The following is a 20,627-nucleotide window of genomic DNA, read 5'->3' as shown; positions in this document are numbered from 1 at the left end:
TCTGTGTATCTGTCTTTTTTCTCAGCCGGTCAAATATGAGTGAAGCACGCTTTTGGGTTTTATATTTTATAATATATATTTTATCCAATATTTCGTCCAAAAATTCTTTACAAATTTCTTCGAACTTACAGTTAAATGTATAGTAGAAATTATTCAAAAAATTCTCCTCACTTTCATCTTTTCATCATCGTATATGATTTGTTGATTCTTTTTATCTATCAAGATCATCAATATGAGAATGGTATGTATGCGCATGTGTGGTGGATGTGTGTGCTTGATGGGTGATGGTTGTGTGTTGTTTGTTTAGGGGGACTCCCCCGATCTGGAATTCAGAGGCACCAATACAAAACTATTGATGCCTGCGCGTGGGTGTTTGAGTGGGGTGGTTGTGTGGTTGCAGTGGTTGCAGTGTTTACAGTGGTGGCGTGGCGTGGCGTTGATGGTGGTGTCACGTTTAACTCTGACTTTTGCTTGCGTATATCTTGGTTTAGGGATATGAAGTTCGTACAAAAATTATTTAAAATATGTAAATGTTAAAAAATGTATTTTTACTTGTTTTTTGTTTTTGTTTTGTTTTGTTTTTATCTCGTTTATCTTGTAATTGTTTGTTGTTTTACGTTGCGTTCTTTTGTTGTTGCTTGTATCGTTTGTTGTTTTGTTTTTAATAATATGTAATATTATATATAATAATTATGAATAGGATTATTCGCATGTAACGGGCAGTTGTTCCTGTGTTGTAACGTCTGCCGCGGCATTCTTCTCCTTCAGATCCTTGGCGAGATCCACCTGTGAAAGACGAAAGGAATGAAATGTTATTAGATATGATATATATGGTTTAAATAAACACTATCGGTTCGTATGCAAAAAAGATTAAAAACTTAAAGCACAACAACAACAATTAGAAAAAAAAAAGAGGAAATGGACGCGACAATGACAAAAGGCAATCGCCAGCGCAAAAAAAAAACAAAACAAAATGGTATACAAAAATAATGTATTCAATATAATAAGCGATTTGTGTTTGTGTGTTCAACATTTAGGTACAGTTGTGTATTTTAATGGTCTTTGGTTTTAGTGAGAGCGCAAGAGTTACGACAGCCAAACAGATTTTTTCGGTTAGGACAGAGCGGTATAGATGGGAATTGGGAGCAATTTTCTGTTTTCTAAATATGTACGTATTGTGTGTATGTGTGGATTAGAATGAATGCAGTTGAAAGTTGTGTTTATGGGCTTGGTTGGTTGGTTGGTTGGTTGAATGTGTGGTTAAATACACCGAAATGCAGTCGCTTATCCTCGGTTTAGTAGTACGTACTTCATTCGCTTTACATCACCAACAAATTCATGCATTCCCCCCGAGCAAATCAATAAAGAGATCAATCAATGTACCAAACACTAACGAACTACGTATTAACTACGGCAACAAGCGCGCTACCAGCAGCAGATTAACTGATGCCATTCGAGTGAGACACACACAGAGTGGAGAAAGCAGGAGAGGCACACGCCCAGGACATAAATCCATGCCCACCAAATGGAGCGGCAGATGCAATAATGGTTATGGTGTGTTGAAGTCGAGGTGTTTTGTTTTTTTTTTTTTATTATTATTATTTTTGTAAGAGTTGAAGTTGCAGTTTTTATAGTCACTGCCAGTTGCTATTCACATTCACCTTGTTGTTGCTCTCGCCCTCCTGTTCCGTGGGTCTCACATCCAATTCTGCCAGGAGGAGTTCGCCAACTGCTTTGGTGATCGGGGCATCCAGATCGCTAATTATGTTTCCGACCAGGTCGTTTTCGTTTTCGTTTCCGTTTTCGTTCTCCTTATCGTTATCGTTATCGCTATGCGCATCCTCAGATATGGCTTCTTGGTCTGATGTTTCTTGTTCGGAGGTTTCTTCTTGGTGGGTTTCAACTTGATCCTTAATTGCCGCCTCCTCAACAGTCTCCTCTTCATCAGCAAGGGTCTCTTGTGTGACAGCAACCGTTTCCTTCAGATCCGCAGGATCAATGAAAGCTGGAACTGGGACAGATTCTTCTTCATCGGATGTTTGTTGTTCTACATTAGTTTCCTCGACAACATCCGGTTGCGTAGAAGAAATGATCTCAGCCGTTTGGGAGGGAGCTGTTTCTTCCTCGTTTTTAACTGAAGAAACTTCCTCCTCAACTTCAACACTGATGGCGGCGACGTCGGCGGTGACGGCGGCGACGTCGGCGGTGACGGCGGCGACGTCGGCGGTGACGGCGGCGATCTCTTCAACAGCTACAGGAACAGACTCCTCTAGTTCGGCATCCTCCTCTTGTTTCTCCTTTTCAGTGAGAATTACTGCCGCCTGTTCGGTGATCTCAGCCACAATGCTCATGGCCTGCTGCTCGATCTCATCACGGTTTACTTCGGGGGTGTTGTTGGGGGTTACCTGCTCCTCGATAACCTCGTCGGAAAGGACAAAGGCAGAGACTCGGGATGGAGGCGGGGATTTGGGCAACGGAGGTGGCGGACTGCTGCTCCTGGTCTCCACGATAGAGGATTGCGATTCAACTTCGGGAACTTCAGCAGCGGCCTCCGTTTCCACTTTGGGAACCTCAGTCACGGATTCAGTTTCGACTTTGGGAACCTCAGTCACGGATTCAGTTTCGACTTTGGCAACCTCGGCCACGGATTCAGTTTCAACTTTGGCAACCTCGGCCACGGATTCAGTTTCAACTTCGGGAACTTCTGCCACGAATGCAACAGGGGAAATGGAAACGGGTACTTCAACTTCAACGGGGGACACAGGAGCAACAACCACGAATCCCTCAGCCTCCGTCTCAGTCTCCGTTTCGGCTTCAAGCTCGCTGCTAACCGCCTTGATGATCGCCGCCACAACTTCCTCCTCCGCTTGGCTAGTGGTAGTGGTCGTGGTAACTGCTTCAATGCTGGCCTGCGTGTGGGAGGTGGGAAGGATCGTGTTGGTTGTTTTGGTTAGGATTGTTTGGGTCTGAACTAACTCTGCGGCTGATACAACGGTCTCGGTCACAGTGCTTGTGCAAGTTCTTTCGGTTTCTGTACTTATTGTTTTTAGTGCAGTGTTTTCTGTGATTTCGGTTGTTGTTTTTGTGTTTGTTGGTGTTGTTGTTGTTGTTGTACTTGTATTTACAGTGAAGTTTTTGCTGTTGTTGTTGTTGTGTGTAGTGCTGTCTGTTCTTGTGTGGTTGTTTACCTCAATTTGCTGTCCCTTCTCGGTCTCGACGGCCACGGGAGTGGGCGGGGGCGTGGTAGTGCCATTGGTGCCATTCTGATGCGGCTGCTCGTCATCAACGTTGCTTGGAATGTTGTCAGCTACCGGTGCTGTCTCGGCCACTGGAGATTCGGCCAGTCCATTGCTTGATCCATTGGTCAGCGCCTCTCCATCCCCGGCTCCATGTCCATTGGTAACCACTTCCGGCTCTGGCTGGCTCTCTTTCACGGGAACTTCTTCGGTGGCAGTGGTGGTGGTGGCAGCAATGTTCGACTCGGTGGCAGTGGTAGTGGCTGGTTCCTCGGCGGGCTTGGGCTGTGCCGCTTCCTCAACTGTTGCTGGTGCTGGCGACGCCTTCTCGGCTTCCCCGTTGGCCTGTTTCTCCTGCTCGCTCGCCGATCCATTCTCGGCGGGCTTCGCCTCATCCTTGGACGCAGTCTCGTTGGTGGGCTCAGCAGCGGCAGTCTGATAAAAATGATACAATAATATTATTTACCGAGTCAGGGGAAATATTGCCGCATCGCAGCAGAGACCACTTACCTCGGCTGTCTTTTCGGCCTCGCCGTTTGTGGCCGCCGTTGGAGCTGCATCCGCAGCTGGAGCAGCTTTTGCTTCGGCCGTCGTGGGCGACGTTGTGCCAGAGGTGGGGGACACAGCCTCCTCCGACTTGGCAGGCTTCTGTTTGTCCTTCTTGCCAAAGGAGATGCTGCGGAAGGACCACTTCTTTTTGACCTTATCCTTCTTGGACTTGGACTTGATGCTTTCATCGGCCAGCGGGGTGATATCCTCGCCAGCGGCAGCAGCTCCCTCTTTGGGAGAACCCTCCTCGCCCTTCGCCGTTTCAGCAGCCGCATCTCCACCTTCAGCAGCTGCGGCATTCTTTTCGGTGGTCAGATCTTTGTCGTTCTCAGAATGTTCCTCCGATTCCTTTTTCTGGGAGGCGAAATAAAATGTGTTTAGAATGGTACGTAATAAGAAATATTTATGTTTATGCCTAGATCAATTTGGTTTTTTTTAAGAGCCCCTTAAATTATTTTATTCCTTTTGCTTACCTCTCCCGTCGCCGCTGCTTCATCGCCTCCTTCTTTGGGCGTGGCAGCATCACCGTTCACCGCCGGTGCGTCCGTCTTCTGGTCCACATCAATCTTCTCCACCTTGCCGGCCACCTCATCGCCCTCGCCGACCTTCTTGGGATCGGTGGTGATGTCGATTGAACGCTTGCTCTGAGCTTTACCCATTTTTTCCTGTTGATCCTTTTAGTCTCTAGTGTAAACTGAAAGAAAATGAAGAGAGTAATTAGTTTAAATGTGAAACATTGTTGAGTGGTGGGGAAATGGCACAAGAACGCCGGCACTTTTTATTTTTAGCTTGTGTTTTTCCTATTTTTGCGATTGACATTTTCACTGAGTCGCACTCGAGATCTTCCAATGCAATTCGATAACCTCATTAAGGTCTGTCGTTCGCATCAACTTCAGAGAGCTTATCAAATTGCCGAGCCCATGAAGAAATGTGTAGTCTCTCTACTTAAGAATTGTTTGTGGTATTTCCACAATATATTTTCATTTAAGTAAAAGGAACAAAAGTCAAGATACATAAAGAAAATTTATAATTCAATAAATATTAGATATCATAATGAGAATGTAATTATTTTGTTACCTATGGTTCTTTAGAATCACACAAGTTTGCGCTAAACTATCAGCTCATTGGAACTATTATGCAATGACATATGTCTTATAATTTCTAGAAAATACTAACTGGCGTCTACAATTACCGAGGCAGCACTGTAACCGCCAACCCAGACGGCAGTAATCGTAAACAACGTGCGCCTCCCATGATTCATCGACACTTGAATGTTTTTCCTTTTTACTGTGAAGTTTATATATGAAACAACGAAACAGACACCACAGAAAAGTAAAGAGAAAAGGTGGATAGGTGGATGGGGGGTAGGAGGGCTGGTAGCTGGGCTGGTTTTTAGCATGCAATGCGTCATTTTGAAGCAAAATCGAATTACACACACAAATTTTTGCCAGAGTGAATGAAACAGAAACCGTAGCAAAGAACCAAATTTTTCGGCGGTGAGGTGCAACGGACAGGACAACAAGAAGTTTGCATTTTTTAGGGGTTGTAAGTTGAAAAAAAAAAAAAAAAAGGGGGGAAGGTGTGTACGTGTGCAGCTAAAAAATGGCGGCAACACACACGGGCACACAGACAACAAAGGCTAAAAGAGCAGCTGTTTCGACCGCTTTATCTAGACCCGGTGAATCAACAGCCTCCCACATCCGACCCATCTGCCTCCCACACACACTCCCACTTTTAACACAAACACAAACACACGCACCACCACCGGCACGTGGTGCGCCATATGCAAATTAAGAATTCTCCGGGAATCCATCAGTGACTCATTAGTTTCACTTTATTATTGCTTAGTTAGTGGACATGAGTCAATGCTTGGACAGGAAGCAAAACATTGAAGCAATGAATTGTCCCCATCTGATAGTCCGGAAAATAAAACGTTCTGATATTGGAGTTTCCCAGAAGACGGTTGAATCACCTAAGATGTCTAAGAGGTTATTAAATACCTAAAGGTGTGACAAATTTGTAATTGTTAACATGACATTCACTTAAAAATAAGAATTTATTACTCATAGCAATTATATTATATATTTTATTTCTTACATAAGGAATCAGAAATACATATTTTTCTATTTGTAAATAATTATATTAATAGATAACTACAATTAAAACGCCCGATTTGCAAATTTCAAAAGAAAAAAGTTTGATAACGAAACTACAAAAGTATACTCCCCCATCAAAACTGTGATTGATTATTATGTTTTATCTTACTTAGGAGGGCATTTATAGTTTCCGAGATTTCAATTTGAAAACAGTCTGTTTGATATACTCAGCCGACTAATAATCCATTCCAATAAACTACTTAATAATACTAGTAACAGTGTATGAAGACCCCCCTTAAAAGATATGACTTCAAATTATTAATAAAAGTTTTAAATTTGCGCCAAAATCACACACTCACACACACACTCATGCACTCGGCACAAATACATCATATCAATTTAAATACGTAATAAGACAAGACCTCAAGTTTCAAGACTCTAGAGGGTTCAATGAACCCAACGACAGCAATTAATACGAGACAACACAATACCGTATACCGTATACCGTATATACCATACAATACCGGACCAACTGAAGCTCCTCGGTTATGTATTTCGATCGGAGTGATAACGGAGCGAGAAACAGAGGAACACATTCGATGTCGGTGTTTTTGGCCGTCGGCGGGAAAGCAAAGAGGCTATTAATTCCTGGCCTATGTCTATCCAAACTGGATGAGTAATGGCCGAAATTTCCCCAGCACTCAGCTGAAAAGGTAGTAACATATAAAAGCGCAAGTAAAGTGGTGCGCATGACGCATCTAGGAAAAAGGACATTGGGAGAGAGCAGGACAACTTAAGAGAGCGAGAGCTGAGGCAGAGGGTTGCCGGCACTTTTCAAGGAACTACAACAATAATAGCATTAACGGGTCTGGTCATTGCACGTTGCCATGCCAACTGTTGTTCCTCCCTCGTCCACATCCACTTCCTTCTCTCCTCTGCCCAAAAACCCTCTGAGCTGAGAGGTGTGAGAATAATTGAGTGCGGTCTGAAATTGATTGGATGCCTTTAGAAAAAACAATGTAGCCAGATCAGTGCAAAAAAGCTTCTGGAAAACTAGGTTTCTAACTCACCTTAACTACTGTTTTTTAACCCTTTCGACCCCAACTTTTTCCCTGTCGAAAAAAAAATATTTTTTTTTTTGTATTCTGTTTGTATTGGGCCAAGCAGTATTTGAGTAAAGTTTGAACTCCCCACCCCCACTAGTTTGGGCGCTACCGGATGTTGCTTGTGGGCAACGTTGGGCCATAGTGTATATTAAAGAATACATTTTTAGTTGATGGTTATTTTTGTTTATTTTCAATTTTTAAGTATGGTAAGACATAAAACAGTTTTTATTGTTGTTACAGCATAGGTGTACTTTACATTTAATACATTTTGACATTGGGGTTCCTGTCTTACACAGTCTGCAACGCCCTTTTTCAGTAAATACCACCCAATGTTCCATGCAATCGTAACGCATAGAATTTGTAGGATTTGGCTGAAACTTGTATTTTTTGGATTGATTGGAAGACACACAATTAAAATTAAATTTTAATAAAATTTAAATCTGAATACCTTTGTACGCAATGATTTGCTCATCAACGCTTTGATGTTCTTCTTGGGGTAGTTTACCAAAACTTTTTTTGAGAATGTCAAGTAAAGGGCGTATTTTGTACAGTTTATCATAGTTCAAATCACCTTTTTTTAGTTGTTTTGTATTATCGTTGAAATGTAAACATTGTTTGATTTTTTCAAACTTTCCTCGTGGCATTGCATCCGATATAGCAGAAAGCTTGTATTCTTTTGACCAAGCCATTTTAAATTGAGGTACTTTTATGACACCCAAGTACAATAAAATTCCGATATACCTTTTTATTTGATCTCCAGTACATTGCAGCTCTATGCCGTGCTCTTGCAACCCATACAAATTAGTTTGATTTGTAATTAAATCAATAACATTATTGTCAAAAAAGCTGCAGAAATACTCTACAGGGGTCTTCACTTCATCGATTTGGCGATTACTATCTTCTTCCCAAATACACCCTGGAGCTTGAAATGGCCTATTTCTCCACTTAAGTGTTTTGGGATCAACTTTTTCAAAGCAATTATCAGCCACAACACTATTTTCTTGAATGCTTTTTTCATCAATCAAATTTTCAATATGCTCAAATTCTATTGATTCTCCCCTTTCCAATATACTTTTTAAATTATTCTCCAACATTCCAGAGATGTCTTCCATTTCATCACCACTTTCTTCGTCACTGGAGACATCCCAATCGAAGTTGACAATTCTCTCAATATCATCATTTGATAAACCTTTTTCTTTTGGTCTCATATTTTGGTGGTGCAATGGCCCAAGGTTGCTCACAAGCAACTTTATTACTTTGAAAATTCCTCAGCTGTTTTTTAATAGAAATCAATTAGATTGAACTACAACATGCATTAAAGAATTCATTTATTAACAAATTTCACTCACATTCTTCAACTTTTAATGCGTAATTAAAAAGTAAATCACTTTCTTTTCAATATACCTCACAATACAACAATCACTTTTTACGCGAGGCACGTCCAGCACATTCCAAATAATTTCGTCAAATGATGCGCAAACTAGAATTTTTTTGCTTACATTCTAAGTATACACATCAAAGCACCGTTATCTCGAAGAATAAGCAGACAAAAACAAAAGCACCGACTACCGATAGCCGTTAAACTTTTGAAATTGCTCACAGGCAACTTCGGGGTCGAATGGGTTAAAGCTTTAACTTTTTACTCAGGAATTATAATATAATATACAGTATTTGAAGGTCTAATGCTAAGCTTGATATTTAATCATTTTGAAAATGGTTTGTTAATCAAACTTTTATCCAACATTTTGGGAATAATTAAAAAACATTTATTTTAAAACCCAATTTTAATGTTGCTTTCAAGTAAGTTAAATAAAAGAAGTAAATAAAATTCAAATTGGTGAAGTACCAGAAGGGGGGGATTGAAAATTGGGGAGAGGCTCAAGAGTGGATGGGCCATCTAAATTTGTAATCTATGAGAATCACTTAATGGACGACAGCAACAGCGACAGTTTTCGGGGCCTTTGTGTCTTGGTTTTTTATTAGTTTAATTCAATTTAGACATGGCTTTTGACATGTGCGCCCGCTTTCACACGCCCTCCCCTCGTTCACCCAACCCCTCCTTCTTCTTTTCCATTTGCAAGCTGATGGACGACAAAGAAAAACGCAGAGCAGAGCTCACAGCTCACAGCTCACAAAACAGCAGCCGCATTCTATAAATAAAAGCGCATTTATCAACAATGGAGTGTGTTAAAAAAAAAGAAGCAACAACAGCAGAAAGAGGCGCTGCCTGCATGGGCGTGAGTGCGAGCTTCAATTCATTTCAGTTTCCCTTCCCTTTCGGACGCAGGCCGCCTATCAATTTTGACACTTCAAGCTGTTGTGTATCACTTTGCTGCTCCTGCATTCTTTGGCGACCAGTGCTGACAAAGAATACAGCTAAATTAGGAAAGTATACTACATGCATATAACGTTTTAAGAAAATTCTAGATCTGATGGGCCCCTGGAAGTTTTGTGATATATTTAAAAGTATTAGTACTATAACAGTTATAAAAAAAAGTCACAATTACAATGTTCAACAAAAACAATTACTTTGTGGATAGCTTAAATTTGAGATAGATTGCCTAAAAAATCCCTTAAATTGTCTTTCCAAATAAAACTTAAATTTCATAAATTTGCAGAATACAAGGAAGCCTTAAAAAGACTTCCCCAAAAGAAATGCAGTAATTTTAAACTATGCTTAAAATATATTTAATGAAATAAAGAAAATAATAAATTGTACCTAAAATACATATTTAAAAATGATTGTATCTTGTGAATTTGAATAAATTGTCTATTACAAAAACATTAAAACAGCTGAAAATAGCCAAGCTGACAGCTCAGATTCCTCCCTCCAACTCTAGCTCCCTATCTACGCATCTGGCCATCTCATTCGCGCAAGCCCGCGTTGGAGATGAGACGTTTTGATACGTAAATTAAATTGATTGTGCTGGAATGTGCCGGCTGGATGACCGTCTGAATGTCTAGCCGGCCGGCCGGTCAAACATTAATTTGTGTGGTGTGCAAGAGATGCTGGCCGCTGTTGATTTGCTGGTTAAAGCGCAGGCGCAGAGCCATCATTCTCATTCCCATTTCAGTAGACCCATTTTCACTCCCTCCAAGATCAGTGGCAGTGGCATCATGAAATGTACATTGTTGTGCAATTAAAATTGAAAAGTTTCACAATTTGTGGTAGGGACAATGGCTGAGAAGAGAGTGCATGCGCACCAGCGCAATTGAACTTTTATAAACTAATCAAGAGAGATCGTTAATGGCACCGCTCACACACATCAAACATTCAACCAACCATCCATCCATCCATCCATCCGTCTGTCCAGCCATCCTCCCCTCAATTGAGTGGAAAGTTTCCCTCAATCAGGCTCAAGTAGACCCATGTTTGAGTGGGAGAACAATAAGACTGCGAAGAAGGAGCAGCAGAAGAAAGCAGAGTGCACTTTCATTGCATTGTTGCCTTTGCTGCCGCTGATAAGCCACGCCTAAGCCGCAATCAGACTTTATTGAGCGCATGTGTGCTTGTCGCAGTCCACTTTAATTGTCATCAAGAAATATTCTTGTTGTGGGCCCCCCACGCAAAAGTATGCACACTCCCATGCACACTAACAATGCGGATGCAATCTTATTGGCAGGCTAAAAAAGATAAAGAAGACGATTCCCAAAAAGCGTGCGAAAAAAGTGCCCACGACATAAAAGATTATTAAGCTCAAGAAATCCGAATAACATAATACACTTGCTAAAATATTTTGTTGGAGAATATTTTCAGCATTGAAAATCTTGTTCCTAATGTATTAGTGTAAAAAAAAATACTTTCTAAATACTTGCAGTTAAACAAATAACCGAATAAAAAGCCGTCTTAAAATATAAATCTAAATCTAAAATCTAAATTTGATTATTAAAACAATCTACTACAACGTACTTCAAGTTAGAACGCTATTTTTGCTTATCAAAATCTATAAATAGTTGTAGTATTCAAACGTTAATCGCATGTGCAGTTTCATAATTGTATGTCAATCAATTCCAAAGTAGCTGTCTGGCAAACAAATTTTGCATGTGTAAGACTCGTGTCAAAATTCTCTCGTATTTTACGTCCTTGCTTTTTTGACCTGCAAAGTTTTCAAACCGCTAAATCCAAAATGTGCAAGAAGGGGAGTAAAGACGATACGAAAAAGCCACTATATCAAAAACAACCGACCGAGTGTCTCAAGTAACCACCGGATATAATTGTTGTTGATGTGTAAGTGCTGTACTGGAGTTGTGGCAAAATGAAAATGATACGATACGTAAACTGAATGCATTCCATAATTAGTAGCAAGTACACACACTCGCTTGCACACATATCACACGCACAAGTTGACAAGACCCGAAGAAAAGAGAAAATATTTTTTTCAATTATCATTTCCGGTCAATTCGAAATGTTCTGACTGGACAACAGTAAACCTCCCTTCCTCCTTCTTTTGATTTCGTGTGTCTTTACAATCACTTTTGATATGGATACATTCACATGGCCAAAAATAAAAAAAGAGATTCATTGTTAACGGTACTAGGAACCCTATTTTATTTTCTATATCAGTACTAACAATGACGATAACACTAGAGGAAATCGTGTTTCGGAAAGCAGAGTGGAGTTTGGTGTACAGAAACACGCCTGCTTAATTGATAAATGCAATATATATACAAGTATATATGGGAAAACAAAGAAAATCATATCAGCGAGTGATTCAGAATACGGGGCCTTTTATTGATTCAGCCCCCAAGAGTGGGTGATGAAAGAACGTGACCAATGCATGTTCAGCCCGTGTTTTAGCAAAATATTTCACCAAAAATTAAGCATGTTTGGCAAGTCTCGGTTATCTTGGCAAACATTACCTGCCCCACAAAATAAGCACTCGCAAGCATATACACATTGTGAGAGACGTGCTCTAGTCAAGTTTTCCACTACTTGACAGCAGATACAGATACGACCGGCTTATCTAGCCGGTTTTTATCATATCTTCAAGATATTCTCGTACTCTCTACCACACACAAACAAACAGGCAAGGAAAGGAAAGGAAAGGAAAGGAAAGAAAACGATGGCAAGGGGCATCGATCGTAAAATTAGACGCACTTGAAAATATCTTCTTCCTCTTGGCCTGCCATTCAAAAACTATCAAAACAGACAGAACACAATCGGAATCACACACATATGTACGAAATATAACGAGGCCCAAAACGCATAAAATCATCAGCAAGAACCGTAAAATTTTATGAGCTCGTTGAGAACGTCCGATATGTCTTTGTACGTACGTTTCTCTATTTACATACATACATATATGATGGCTAGGCTAGATGACTACGTAGGCCAACTTCTTTTTGCAAGGCGCAAAAACCCGAATGGCAAACGAAATATGTTTGTATGTTGCCACGGGGCTGTGAGTGTATGGTACTTGAAAATATTTCAACAATGTGTAATCTGCAAGACAAGTAGCAACGATGGACAAGTTATCATAGTAAACACTTTTTGGTAACTCTTACTTTATATTTCTCTCGAGATATTGTATGATAAGTAAATTTTTGTTCCTTTCTTTTTTTTGCATTCTATTTTTGTCTGACAGGGTTATCTATTTATGATAACTTTTATAGAATAAGCAGTATACACAAAATAAGTGGCCAACCAATATATATATATATATATATATATTTTAAATAGAGCCTGAAGTGTCTCTAGTAAAGATATTTTACCTTTCAGGTATGACGTACACTTCTAGTTCAAGTCTACAATAGTTATCTAATTTTGATAAAATAGTGGTAATCATGGAACTAGAAGAGCAACATAAATTAAGTAAAGTAATAAAAAATTAAGTGTGTCGATAATTGAAAGGTGAAGAGACGTGGTAAATCCTTTTAATTGTGGACCCTTTTGTTAAATTAATCTTTTATAAATTCTTCTTCATACCAGAATATTTATATTATAATTTTAATTTTAAAATAGTTTATGTTATGTTCTTTGCTACCTATAATACACCTTTAACTAAACACAATATACCTTCAACCACTCAACTAGAACAGGGTATCAAACGACCGCGCACTTAAATCAACTACGCTGTGGGCCGGTGATGAAAATAATTACAATAAATATTTGAATATTCAATGCTTGGGGGCTTCCTATTCTTTTTGATAGAAACGAAAGGGCGGAAGAGCGGGAATGAGCGAATAAGTGCCAATAAATTTGTCGCTTGCCCACGCACAATCACCTCTTCTTCTTTTTCTTTTCTTCGCTGAAAAAGGATAAACGAACACAAAGTAAATCGCAAAGTAGCAACAAAAAGAACCAGAGCGCCCACTAAACCGGTTCGCTTTTCTTCGCTTTTTGGAACTCCAACTCTCTTTGCTTATACTCTCGCTCCTTTTCTCTCTAGTTGCGGTTAATTAAAACTCCGAGAGGCGTGCGACAGTTGTAAGTTGTGTATTAAAAAGTGGTAACAACAAGTTAGGAAGCATGGCCAATTAGCATTCATTTTTTGCAAAGAGCGGCACAGCTTTTCTAATTAGAAATTCACAGTAGGCACTCGAAGTGTGTGTGTTGTAAACGGATCTTTTTTTTATACATAATTCATTAGACCCTTTTTATTCGATTTCCGGTACTTACTATTTCTGCCAGCCGCGCGGGTGGTCTCTTTCGCTCTCTCGCTGTCTCTTTTAACTGGGTAAATATTAACTGTGTTAACTTTGTAATTAACTAGTGAGAGTTAAACCGTTTTGCACTCCGCGTCTTTTATTCTTTTATTTTTTATTTAAAGGCTGGAATTAAATCCCCACGAGAACCGTTAAAGTCGAGCGAAAAACGATGACTGAGAGAGCGAGCCGCGATCAATGGCAGCAGAAACTTCTCTTGCAGTTGACAGAGGCAGCGACTGCGGCAGCGACGCCAGCCGGAAGCAGTGGAGTCAGAAGAAGCAGAGAAATGCGGGCACACTCACTCGCACACATACTCAAACATACAGACAGTCAGCTGCCGATAAAGATAAAGGCGTGCTCCTGGTGCCACCCCCCTCCCCCTCAATTCTTCTTCTTCCTCTTCTCACTCCTTAGTCAATAACAAACTAATGAGCCTTGGCGGCGTCGATGCGTATGCTTTATTGCTTTATTTTGCTGCCATTCACACAATGACCCCACATGCAACAGCAAAAGCAACAAAAACAGAAGCAAAAGAAAAACCAGCGGGAATAAACAATACATATGCACATGAGGGGGCAGCACACACACACACTCAGAGAAAGAGAAGGCGTGAAGAATCACCGAAATATATGGTGTAACATTCAACGGGACTCTTGTATTGTTATTTAATTATCGCCCTCGGATGGGGGTACTCCAAATCCAATTCAAGATAAATCGCTGCTGTGGTCGCGGGGTTAATGGAATTGGCTCCTGTTGTACGTAGTTCCCATAAAATAGAGATAAAATCCAAAAGATTCAAATCTAATGCATTTTGGTGCAAAGTCAGTTATTTCGCTGATGGTAGGTTTCCCTACCAAATCGTTTTAGATAGACATGTTTTCTTTCATTCAATTTATGAGATAAGCATAACTAAACAAAATATGTTTAAAGTTTATAAATTAGAAAACATAACTTCATAAGCTTATCCATGTTTGTGGCTTATGGTAAAAATATAAATCTTTCTTTGTTATTTTCTGTGAACCAAAATATTCCAGCAACTATATATAGTTAATCCTTTTTCCTTAACGGGTGAACTTTCGAAACGCCCCAACCTCCAGTCAATTTTTTTGTTTGAGTGTTTTCGGGTCCTGGTCTTGATTATGAGAGCTTGAAATATTCGTCTTGCCCCAATTTCTTATAATTACTGGGATTTTTTGGTTATTGCCTAATTTTCATTTATCCATTATAACAAAAACATATTTCCACGTCATAAAGAAATTGTTATTGAAATTAGATAGCATTTAAGTTTAAAGGCAGTTAACTATAAAAGCCTTAAATCATCATTGCTCTCGTAAATTGTTTTATTAAGTAAAAAAGAAAATATATTAACTCGATCACTGTACCTTAAGGTGACAGCGAACAAAAAGCGGTTTTGATAAGCAACGCAACAAAGGCAAATTAGAAAACCGCAACAACGAAATCGAACGCCACTAAGAGCTTGAATTTAAATATTTTTCTCGATCGGGAGAGGGGCGATATGGTTGGGTGTATAGATTGGATCGAATCGGATTGTCCAGGGTCGCTTATCTTCGCCTCCGTTGCTTTTGTTTATTTTGTTTTCAGGGGCTACTGCGATTGATTTTTAGTGCGGACTTCACATATTTTTCTATTTTCCACATTTTTGTTGATTTGGCATTAATACAATCCCCATTCGGCACGCCAAATGCCTCGTAAAACAACAACAAAAATAATGTGGATCCAGCAATTATGTTTGTGCCTGATCCGAATTCCAGAGGAATTAGTGGCTTCGAGTGGTCGAATTGTAGGGTATAAGAGAGATATCACTCCAGTTTTTCGAAATGAAAATGTAAAATAAAAATCTGCTCAATCTGCGAACATTTTCCACTCGGAGGAGCAGCGTTCGAACATCTTTCACACAGATGTTTGCATATTAAATGAGAAATTCGCTCGCTTTCTGTGTATACAAATACGTTCATCGGTGACAAGGGACCTCTCAACACTCTGCCTTACTTTGCCTTACTTTGCCCATGCTCCATACTGAGCTTCGGACTTTGAGCTGCATGTGTTTCTCGTAAATGGGCTGGCAGACCTCCTTTTTTGACTGGAATTCGCTTCTCTGTTCTGTGACTAGATTAATCGGATAAGTTTGCTTTCATTCCTGGAAGTATTCAAACTTTTGTTGGTTTCCATTACTTTTAATTTTGTGTTAAACAATGATATACCAAATTTTGAATTGATATTGATAAAATAGTAACTTAATTTGATTAAAAGTATTTAAAAAGTAAGGAAAACATCTATAAAACATATATTTATTTAATATTCGGGTTCTTGATAAAAGCTAAGTAAATAGATAAATATTGTTAGCCATATAAAAATAAATGTAAATCTTTCTAACACATACTCTTATATTCAAAATTGCGGAACAAATTGCTTTATGTTTCCTACTAATGCGTAGCTCAAGAACCTAACCGCCCCATTTAAGGTCATTTGTGGGATCGGGCTTCGCTCGTTAACCGCGAATCGGACTTGACGAAACCGAATATTTGCCCTCAGCCCCTCCTCCTCAATCGCAATGCAGTGTTTACTTGCGTTTGAGCAAACGTTGACAAATTTGCCAATAAAGACATGAGCAGCAGCAGTTATTCGTCCTCAAATATGAATATGTAATCTGAGTGGACTTCAAGGGAACCCGCCACGCATTCTTTTGGTCCCCATCATAGTTGTTAAACGAATTACAAATATACATTCAGATGGAGCCACTACCTGCAATCGCAGCAAACTCCTCGAAAATAAAGCAAATTGTTTACACTTGGGGTGCGAAGGCAAATCAAAACGAAAATTTAAAGCATTTGCAATTTGAAAGAAACGGAACGAACTGAAGAAACGTTTTCGCATATTTAAATCCTGATGCCTAGCCTAAACTGGGTCACTGACATAAAGTATTTAACAAGAAAGAAAGCAAACTTCGGCAAGCCGAAGTTCATATACCCTTGCAGCTATTGCATGAATTAAATACTTTTGAAAACATTTAAATTATGATTTACTTCAGTATATACTGAAAAACAGTGAAGCTATGATGATTTGCAGCTCAATTATTAGATAGTTATTTTATATATTTTTATTAGTTCTATGGGAGATGTTGATAAAATTTAAACCATAATTCTGAAATAATTAAACATTGCCATGTGTCGAAGAACTAAACAAAAAATTAAAAAACAGAAAAGTTATAATTTTTTTTCATTTATTTCTCCGATTGTTCCTATGGGACCTATATGATATAGTCGTCCGACTTTGATGAAATTTAAACCGTAAATCGAAAATATTTAACCATTACTAAATGCCGAAGAACTAAACAAAACATTAAAAAACAGAAAAGTTATAATTTTTTTCATTTATTTTTCCGATTGTTCCTATGGGAGCTATATGCTATAGTCGTCCGATTTTGATGAAATTTAAACCGTAAATCGGAAATATTTAACCATTACTAAATGTCGAAGAACTAAACAAAAAATTAAAAAACAGCAAAGTTATAATTTTTTTTCCTTTATTTTTCCGATTGTTCCTATGGGAGCTATATGCTATAGTCATCCGATCCGGCTCGTTCCGACTTATATACTACCTGCAATAGAAAGACAACTTTTGGGAAAGTTTCATGCAGATAGCTTTAAAACTGAGAGACTAGTTTGCATATAAACGGACGGACAGACGGACAGACGGACGGACAGACGGACAGACGGACGGACAGACGGACATGGCTAGATCGACTCGCCTAGTGATGCTGATCAAGAATATATATACTTTATAGGGTCGGAGATGTCTCCTTCACTGCGTTGCAAACTTCTGACTGAAATTATAATACCCTCTGCAAGGGTATAAAAACCATTAAAGTAAAGATAAAGCAAAAACTTTATTATTTTGAATGCAGACAATGCAATACAGACAAAGAAACATATTTTGTTAAGCCACCAATCAGAAAATACTTCTTATTTTAAGTTTAAATTATTTCTTTTGTTTAACATTTCAGATTTCTGTTTAACATTGCTTTAAATAAATAAACATTTAACTTGTTTTAATAAATACTATTTGTTATTTTAAGAAACAAATTTTAAAAACACAGGAACAAGGCCGATTATTCGTTTAAACATTCATGCGTTCGAGTCATTTTAACATTCATTTGTTATTGAACTCTAATTAATTTTCTGAAAGTTGAAACAGTTAAATAGCAAACAAAATCCGACATAAATAAGCTATTTCATATTATTGTATTTGTATTTCCCCCATTATTAAATTTGTTATAATTCTTGTGTTTAAAACAAAGCTTGTTTTTGAAAATCAATTCGATCCGATGACAGTAAAATTAGTCTTAAAGTCGTATTGATTTCGGTAGTTTACTAGCTAAACCAAGAAACATTTGGTGTAAACTAGCCTATCATGTATTGATTCTGTTGTATTTTAATGGTGTTTAATTACACGCATAATTTATTGGACTGTATTTCCAAGGGTCTTTTGCTGCCTGGCAAAGTGTATAATAAAGGCATTAGCATTCCGCGTTGCAAATAGTTAATACAATTTCTTCAAAGCAATTTAAATTGCAGTTGACAATCGAATATCTTGTGATTGCGCTTCTTCTTCTTCTTGCGCCCACCCACTTCATTCGTAAAGGACTCATACATGCAGCGCTTTACGCACACCGGTATACTATGGCCGGCAAGCAAGTACACACACACACTTATATGTACATACATAGGCATGTAGGCGACGCCAGTTTAGGGCGGTGGCTGTCTGCCCGTCTGCGATTGAACAACTGACGAACTGACTGACGGACCAACTGACGCTGCAAAAAGTGCGACGCAATTATTTGCAACAAAAGTGTAGAAAAAACAAAAAGACGATCCTCGTATCGATAATCTGAGTAAACTGAGACGCAAAACGGGAACGACAAACACACACACGCAAAGATCGTTTGTCCACAGTGAACACTCGCTATGAATGCACCTTGCACAAGGATGTTTGGCCGAGCGGAGAAACATGTTGGCAAGTGTAATCAGGCGTACAAAGCAAACAAAGAGGAGACAACGACAATGAACCAGAAGTCAAGGCGAAGCAATGGCACAAAGGACAAGCGAAGAGCGGGAGGAAGGAGACGGAGACAAAAAGGAGAGACCTAGAGAGAGCGAAACGGATACAAAGCCACACCGGCATGCTCTGCCTGCGTCGCTGCCAACGACGCCGCACACTGGTACAGATCGCATTTTTTCTTGCTTTATGCTTCATTCAATGAAGATTTAAAACTGTTATGGTATACATTATATTGCTAACGTATAACTAAAATTATATGCCGAATGGACCACGCCCACATGTTGTCAACATGGCGGATGAGTTATATTTTTATTTAATTTTTTTGTTTGTTGTTTTTCTTCAATATGTCAATAAAATTAATTGCCAAAATTACATTTGAAAAAACTAATTTGCCTTTTAAGAACTTAAACGTCGATTTAAATTTTAAGAACGGTAATGATGGCAGAAATTAGGATTTCAATCCATACACAGCATTATTTTTGTTTAATCTTAGCTTAAAATGTTTATTCCAACATTAAAAGCAATTTGCCCAGTGTGCGCTGCTGCGGACGCCGACGTGGTGGCAACGCCGACGCAATGAAGGCGGCACACCCAAAAATTGTAAAAGAGGAGTCTTCGAAGTGGCGAAATTCAAATCGTGGCATTTACGGGGCGGGGTTTCTAGACAAAGGAAGTCTAACTAATTTAATAAATTTAATTTAAAGATATTTCCTGTCTTTCTCTTATTTTCTTTCCACCGCTCACGCACACTAAGCTGCCTTGCATGGCGTCCTTTTTTCCTGCCTGTATATGTGTGTGCGTCGGCGGGCGTCTCTTTTACAAACACTTGTGTCTTAAATACAGTTAGCATTTCTTTAAGCCAGTTATTAACTTTTCATTTGACTCTTTTTTTTCCTTTTTTGTCACAATTTCTTCCTTTAAAACAGACGCGAAGTACAGAGCGGGTATAGAGAATTTCAAAAGTAACACCACTCACACGCACACACACACACACTCACACAAAAGCCGTCTGCCTGCTTGGCTTTAGATTTTCTTTTATTTTTAAATATACGCCTGCATTGTTTTTCGGTTTCGTTTCTTATGACTTAAAGTGCAATTTACCTGGCTCGATTTTCGGTTTCGGTTTAAAAACACACGCACTTGCTTCTTTCTTTGCTTTGCGATTCTACTCTGGCAGCAGCTCTTTTTGCCTGCTTTCCGTTTCGGTTTCTTTTCTCGTTCTTGTTGCGCGCTCCACAAATAAAAAATGTCCGCTCGGGTCAGGCATTTTTGAGGCGTTATGATGTTTTGGTGACAAAAGGCGTTAGTGCAATTTCATCGAATCAGTGCGGCCACTATGTTGCTTTCCCGCTAAATTGGCTATTTATCTAATGTTTTCGAAGTTTATTGACTTTATATAGGTACTTTAGGTAAATTATACATTTTTAATTCGATCGTTGTTGTTGTTTTATAAGCTTTGCATATTCAGCTATAATCTCGAATCAAATTCAATAAATTACCCTACGTTGTTTTTCAAAAAGATTCAGATGGATAATTATGTTGAGGAAGAAAAGTATAAATTTGTTTAATTATTTTTGAATTTTGAAACAAGTTAACTAAACAAATGAGTTCATCATTTCATTATTCTTTTGAAACAACAACATCGTTTTAACACACGAGCTAATGAACTTATACCCCTGCTGATTGTATAAATGTTGCCCAATTAAAATTAAAAAAAAAAAAAGTATATTTGCATTGAAATTTTAAAAATTTCATTTGATATCGCCGAAGCGTTTCAAATTTTACAACTATGTCGAATCACATACATAACTAAAATTTAAAACCCACTTTCCCCAAGTTTAATAAACATGATTTAAAAGAAAACACTTAGTGCTTTTCTTAAATTCGTAAAAACTAATTTTTTATTGTGTACA

At 38.8% G+C, this 20,627-nt stretch overlaps 1 protein-coding gene across 3 annotated transcripts; it reads right to left on the bottom strand.

Moving 5' to 3' along the window:
• Nucleotides 1–57: 57 nt before the first annotated feature.
• Nucleotides 58–19,958, bottom strand: LOC108141806 (A-kinase anchor protein 200). 3 transcript variants are annotated; one of them, XM_017265368.2, is made up of 6 exons: nt 19,816–19,958; nt 4,259–4,479; nt 3,747–4,139; nt 3,189–3,671; nt 1,662–2,909; nt 58–786 (listed from the first exon to the last, which is right to left on the bottom strand). In XM_017265368.2, exons 2-6 carry the CDS (start codon nt 4,442–4,444, stop codon nt 703–705), a joined length of 2,394 nt encoding a protein of 797 aa, XP_017120857.1. In that variant the 5' UTR covers nt 4,445–4,479; nt 19,816–19,958; the 3' UTR covers nt 58–702. The 3 variants fall into 3 exon arrangements, with proteins under 3 accessions (XP_017120857.1, XP_017120858.1, XP_017120859.1); XM_017265369.2 differs by lacking the exon at nt 19,816–19,958 and adding an exon at nt 13,607–13,812; XM_017265370.2 differs by lacking the exon at nt 1,662–2,909 and having other exon boundaries at nt 19,816–19,952.
• Nucleotides 19,959–20,627: the final 669 nt, after the last annotated feature.

Source organism: Drosophila elegans, unplaced genomic scaffold, assembly GCF_018152505.1.
Source record: "Drosophila elegans isolate 14027-0461.03 unplaced genomic scaffold, ASM1815250v1 contig_814, whole genome shotgun sequence".
Taxonomy (NCBI): Eukaryota; Metazoa; Arthropoda; class Insecta; order Diptera; family Drosophilidae; genus Drosophila; species Drosophila elegans.
Note: the sequence above shows the minus strand (reverse complement) of the source record. Positions and strands in the feature narration are given on the sequence as shown.